The sequence below is a fragment of the Geospiza fortis genome, unplaced genomic scaffold (assembly GCF_000277835.1).
Source record: "Geospiza fortis unplaced genomic scaffold, GeoFor_1.0 scaffold55, whole genome shotgun sequence".
Taxonomy (NCBI): domain Eukaryota; kingdom Metazoa; phylum Chordata; class Aves; order Passeriformes; family Thraupidae; genus Geospiza; species Geospiza fortis.
The window spans coordinates 11,054,139-11,060,338 of NW_005054308.1; the positions used below are offsets into that span (position 1 = coordinate 11,054,139).

Sequence of the window (6,200 nt, forward strand, 5' to 3'; positions counted from 1 at the left end):
CCACAGCCGGGCCCGGCCTCAGGGGCTCAGGCAGCATCCCCAGGAGATGGGCATGAGCTGGAGCCGGGGAGGCGCCTGCGGGACACGCGGGGCACGGGCTGGGGGTGCGGGGACCGGGGGTGTCTGCAGGGAGCAGCACCCAGCTGGCACTGAATGACCCCTGAACCAGGCAGTGCCACCCCAGCAGGGCTGGTTGTCATCAGGCAGGAGCAGGAGGGATGCTGGTCATGGGTGAACTTGTTCCCCTGCCACCCAGGAAAATGTCCCTGGAAGTGCCTGAGGACAGCAAAGGAGGGCAGACCTGAGTGTGCTGGGAGGGAACAGCTGCCGGGAATTTCAATGACCGCCCGTGAATGCTGGTTTTGTTTTGTCCCAGCCTCGGCTGTGCTCTGCCTCGGCCAGACAGCATTGAAACCCTGCTGCTCACGGGGCTCTGCAAATGGAGCTCCTCGGGAAGAGCCAGGGAGAAACCTGAGCTTGAGAGGAGCCCTGGTGCAGCTCCCTGACCCTGCTCTGCAGAGAAACCTGCCAGGCTGGCCCGAGCAGAGAGAGCCTCAGCAGCAGGGATGTGCAGAGCTGGGGAGGGCTCTGCCCAGGGCCTCCAGTCCAGCTTTGTTCCTGTCTGCTGGAAGGAGAAGTGATGGAAAGAGAAGAGATGGTCAGGAAGTGAGCGAGGTGTGCTTCCTGCATCCTTCCTGCTCAATTCCTGCACAATTCCTGCTCAATTCCTGCTCAATTCCTGCTCAATTCCTGCACGCTTCCCTCTCCCCCTTCCTGGTGCACACTGCCTCGGGGCTGGGCAGTGCAGGCAGACGTTTCCAGGGACAGCCTCGGGATGCAGCTCTGAGCTTGCCCTGGAGCCTGGGACATGGAATGCTGCCCCGTGACTCTGCAGGGCTCCCTGGGGAAATGGAGATGCTGCCAGGCACTGTGGTTTACAGCCTCAGCCCCGGTGCACGCTGCCAGATCCATGCCCTGAAAATCTAGTTTCCTAGGGATAAACAGGATTTCTTATTCCTGTTGCTAATGGGATATCAGCACATTGCAACACAGATGTTTTAATAACACATAGTTCTTTTAATGAACAGACTTAAGCTAATTTACTTCCCAACATTTGTATATGTCCTATTTGCTCATTTATTCATGCAGTAAATGAAATTAAAGTTGCTAAACATTTAGAAAATTACAAATACACTGGAGAAGAGCACCTGTGTATTAAACTAAGGAGCAGGAGCTGCTTTCCTGGCACAGAGGCTGCCCAAGGCACGTGCTGCTGGCTGTTTTCTCCTTTCCTGTGCAGCCACTCAGGCTGGGGGGGAAGGCAGCCGGGCACTGCCAGACCCCATTCCCAGGGATGCTGACAGTTGTGACAACCACTGCATTTTTATTTTTATCATCCCGCCAACGCTGCTCTTTAGATCAGCTTTTATTAAAAATAAATAATGCTTTTAAAGCCGCTGCTGGGGCACCAAACTGTGACAAAGGCCAGGGAGGTGGCGCTGAGGATGATTAATGTGGTTTTTCCAGTGAAATACTGTAGCAGCTCTCCCGTGCTGAGGGCTGTGGGAAGGACAAAGGCGCTGGGTGCTGTTCCCAGCCTGGCACCTGGAGCAGGGGCACAGGTCTGGCTGTGGCCTCAGCCCCTCCCAGGCCTGGCTTTGGTGGGCACAGGTCAGGCAAAGGCCAAAGGGATGCTGAGGCACAGAGTCCTGCCAGCCCCCTGGATGTTTCCATCCCTTCTTTTTCCATTCTCCCCCACACCTGCCCCCAGCAGGCCCAGCCATCCAAGCCCAGCTGGGGAGTGACCACAGCTCATGCTCAGGGCAGGGCAGGGAAAATGGATTTAGAATGTTCTCTGCCACACAGGCTGCACCCCGGGGCTCAGGGATGTCACACATCCATCGTGTCACCACCCTGGGCAGACCCATGCCAGGCACATCTCCATCACGTGTGGAGGCTCCTCCCATATCACACCCTCCAGGGGAAGGTGAGCAAACCTCCAGCACCTCGGGAAAACCCCCAGAGGCTGTGCAAGGCTGGCCTTGCTCCTCCTGGGCAGACTCATCCTTCCCAGGCAGGGACACCAGTCCTTCCCAGTGTGAGCGCTGGTGTGATGGCACAACTGCCTCTGCTCATGGCCACGGGGACAGGGCTGCAGCTCCTGCCCTGCTGGGACAGCCCCAGCTGTAAAACCCCTGCCACGATCGAGGCCTGTGGCTGGAAGGCTCCATCCTTGTCCAAGATGTTCCCAACACCTGAGGCTTTCCCCAATTCCAACTCACGCACCAAGCAGGAAAAGCAGCAAGCAAAATCTTAGGTAAACATTTTGGGAATCCAAAAATCTCATTCTTTGAGTGCAGTTCGGCTCGATAGCTCGCTGGGGCACGGCAGGCACTCGATGTCAGGTGGGGAGGCAGAGCCGCTGACCTCCCGTTATCTGCTCGGTCAGGGAAAGGCGCTGCCTCCCACCGCTGCGCTCCCGTTATCCCGCTCCTCCCCTCCCCTGCCTTTCCAGGCCGGAGCATTTCTCAGTCTGTGCTTTATCCCATCCCCGCTGCTCCTTTTCCAGCGCTGACAATGACGGCCCCAAACGCCGCCTGCCCGGTGCCAGCGCTGCGAGCCCCGGCCGCTGCCAGCCGGAGCTGCGCCCGCAGCAGCACGGAACGCGTGGGCAGCGAGCGGCACGGATCTCTCCTCCCCCAGTTGTGCAATTCGGGCTCTTGGGATGCCATCCCCAGCCCCCCGGCTCGCCGCTCCCGGGAAACTCGTGCCCGTGCCTGTGGCGGGCGGAGGAGCGTGGTAATTGCATACTGCAGGGCGATGAGTCGGCCGGAGCCCCGCTCGGGCAGCACGAGGCTGCCCTGCCTCCCGCACCGTGCCCGAGCGGGGCCCCGTTGCCGGGGAAATTGATGCTCCCCCCGTCCTCTAAGCACAGGAGCACGGAGAGGATGGGAATGAGAGCATCTTGCAGCTTTTTAAGCTCTCGAGATGCTTTCAAGTGCCAGGGAGGCTGTGCGAGCTGTGATTTGCTGCATTATTTCTGTTGCTATCCCTGCACGGGGAGCTCCTGTGTGCAGAAGAGCTGCTTGCAGCAAGTCAGCATCCAAACGCTGCCTGTTCTGGAGGGGGGAGAGCCCCACAGCTGCCATCACCCACAAGGGACCAGGGCCACGCTGGGACCAGCCCTCAGCACTTCCCAGGGTCTCTGGGATGATCCCCTTTGGGATGGGCCCTTTTTACCTCATGGGGAACCGGAGCAGCCGGACACCAAAGTGGTGTCAGCTCACCCCGAGCCCCTCAGCAAGAAAGCCCCAGCAGCAGAGCTCTCCATCCTCCTCCTCCTCCTCCTCCTCCTGGGGCTCAGGGGCTGCCTGGCTGCCGGTGATTGCACTGCCAGGACATTAATGAATAATTAGCCGGCAAACTTCCACCAGGGAGCTTCCTTTGCTCTCCTCCAGCGGTGCCGCCCGCCCAGAGAGAGAGCAGCTATTCCCAGGAAGAGGGGCTGGAGGGGGTGGCATTTCCCCAGCAGGGCTGGCGGCTCCCCAAGCTCCTCCACAGCTGACTTCACATTCCAAAGGGATTCGGGGGGAGGAGGAAGATTAGGTAAAATCAATGAGAACCTATTTGGCGGGATAAAAGAATGTGGTTTTATTTATAGCACTGGCTGGAGCTGAAGTGTCTCCTGCTCAGGGAGACGGTGCTGAGGCGCTGAGGGGCAGCACAGCAGTGTCTGCACAGGGCTGGGAGATGCACCAGTGCCTGCTGCCCACCCCTCACAGCCAGCCCCACTGAGGCCCCGGTCCCCAATTCCCCACGGTGCTGAGGGTGGCTTTGCTGGCCTGCCTGGCAAGGAGGAAACACCTGAGGAGGGGATTCTGCTCTGACAGCAGTGTCTGTGCCCAGGGGGTGCCAGGAGCTGAGCACCAGCCCCTTCCCAGCACTCGTGCCCAGGCAGGGCTGCAGGAGCTGGGGACAGTGGCCAGTCACTGTGGGGGATGTTCCGAGGACAGCTGGTGACAAAGGAGGAGGGGGTGCTGCGAGATAGAGGCCCAGGGACAGACAGAGCCAGCCTGGCAGGCTGGGAGTCACGAGCCAGGAGATGCCCATGGACATCCCTGCCAGCAACAGCTGCTTGGGGAACAGCAAGTCCTTGCTCAGCAGTGCTGCAGATCCACAGCGTCTCCCTCCACTGCTCACTGCCTTGGCCAGCTCTGCTGGTGCAGGAGGATCAGGATCTGCTCTGGTGGTCATGGCATGTCTCTGGGATGAGGCAGTTAAAAGAGAGAGAGGAAGAGAAGCACTCAGGCTCTGAGCAGCCTCCAGGGAGAGGCAGGAGGAGCTGCCCTGCTCAGAGCCATCAGCAGAGGAGGATGAGGCCAGGCTGGGTCTCAGCCAGCCTCCCCAGTGCCCCTCACTCCTCCTGGGAGCAGCTGGCAGCAGCATGGTGGGGATACAGGAGGTAGCCCAGCTCCTGGTGCTGTCCTGCCAGGCAGGCACGGGCAGTGAAGGGAGCCCAGGCAGCAGCACCAGGAGCAGATGCAGCTCAGCAGGCAGGGATGAGGCAGGGGAGGCAGCCAGAGGCCAGTGGGGTGACATGGATGGGCTGTGACAGACACTGGCAGCAAAGTGTGAGAGCTGCCGGGGCTGTGGGAGAGCCGAGCTCAGCTGGAGTGGAAGGGACATGAGGGACACAAAGCGGATGGTGCCATCCTGCCGGTCCCACAGCTGGTGCCCTGTGCCAGGCTGCTCTGGGCAGCACGGGGGGCACCGGCCCTGGAACAGCGAGGGGCAGGCTGGGGCTGCAGGCTGGGATGTCAGGCAGGGCAGAAGGAGCAGTGCAAGGTCTCTGACAGCGTGTTCCTTCCCCCAGATGAAGTGAGGCACAGCAGGAGCTGAGTGCCCTGGGCTGCTGCCAGCCTCTCATCCCCAGGCAGAAGGGGCTGGCTGGCCCTGCTGTGCCAGAGCAGCCTGGGGAGGAGGACAGGCTGCTTCAGCTGCTGTGGGTGTGCTGCTTCCACGGACAAATGAGTCACTGAAAGTGCCATAAGGAGTCAATGGGCATCCTGGTCCCCTGCTCGGCCCACACAGCTGGTGGGCAGCGTGAGCCATCCTGCAGGAGCCATCCCTACCCTCTGCTGCCTCTTGCTCCAGGAAATTCCCATCTGTTTCAACAATGCAGCCACAAAACCCCCTTCTTGCTCCTTTGCCATCCCATTTGTCTCCTGACAGGTTTTCTCTGCAGTAACTGTGTGGATTTGCCTCCCCAGCACGCTCCAGGCTGCAGTTTGGGAGAGGAGCAGGCTCAGGGTGGGGCAGGCTGCAGCCTGTACAGCATCCCCTGCACGGGTGTATCCCTCAGCCCTCAGTGCTGGCCACAGGCTCCTCTGACAGAGCTGCAGCAGCCCCTGCTCTGGGGGAAGAGCTGCAGAGGGCCTGGCAGGTGGCACAGGGGGGAGGGACCCTCTGCCAGGTGCACAGAGAGGGGCCTGGGGGGCTGTGCCACAGCACAGGCAGAGTGTCCATGGTGTCCCGGTGTGCCTGCCTGACGGCTTTGCGGCACAGTGGGACATCACTCCCCAGTGCTGCTGAGGGAGCCTGGAGCAGCAATGGCAATCTCTGAACTACCAGAGGCTCAGCCCTGCCCCCTGGACAAGCTGGATCTCAGAGCCAGGAGCGCACCTTGCCCTCAAAATCCACTTTTGTTTCCTAGGGCCCTCCAGCTCCAGGGGACAGTCCCTCAGCCCTGTGGCAGAGAGGACATCAGACTTTCATTCCTGGCTGGCCACGAAGCATAACAGAGCCCCCCTGTCACCAACTGAGGAGCAGGAGGAGACAGGAGCTCCCAGGTGCACACAGCTAATGAGGCACAGAAAGCACGGAGGGAAAGCAACACTCTGTCCCTGTGCTTGTGATCTCAGGTGAAGGATAAGGCTGAGCCGAGTGCTGAGCAAGGCTGCGGGGAAGGGAAAGCAGAGCTCGTGGAAAGGAGCCAGGCAGAGAAAGTCAGCGAAACCCTGGGCATGGCACTGCCAACCACTGTGCATGCCTGAGCAGCCTGCGTGGATGGAGAGCGCTCCAGGGCAGGGCTCTGGGCAGCCTGGGGACACTTTCCCCTTCAGCTGCCCCCAGCTCACCCAGCACCGGCTCACAGAGCTCCTGCCAGCCCACACAGCCCTTCCCCGTCCCCAGGAAGAGCG

General features: G+C 60.6%; 1 protein-coding gene across 1 annotated transcript in view; it reads left to right on the plus strand.

Moving 5' to 3' along the window:
• The first annotated feature begins 2,577 nt into the window (after positions 1-2,577).
• Positions 2,578-6,200, plus strand: part of PPARGC1B (PPARG coactivator 1 beta) — a 49,174-nt gene continuing 45,551 nt past the window's right edge. Inside the window, exon 1 of the mRNA XM_031055229.1 lies at positions 2,578-2,799. Coding sequence (XP_030911089.1) covers positions 2,578-2,799 — 222 coding nt within the window. The remainder of the gene's footprint in view (positions 2,800-6,200) is intronic.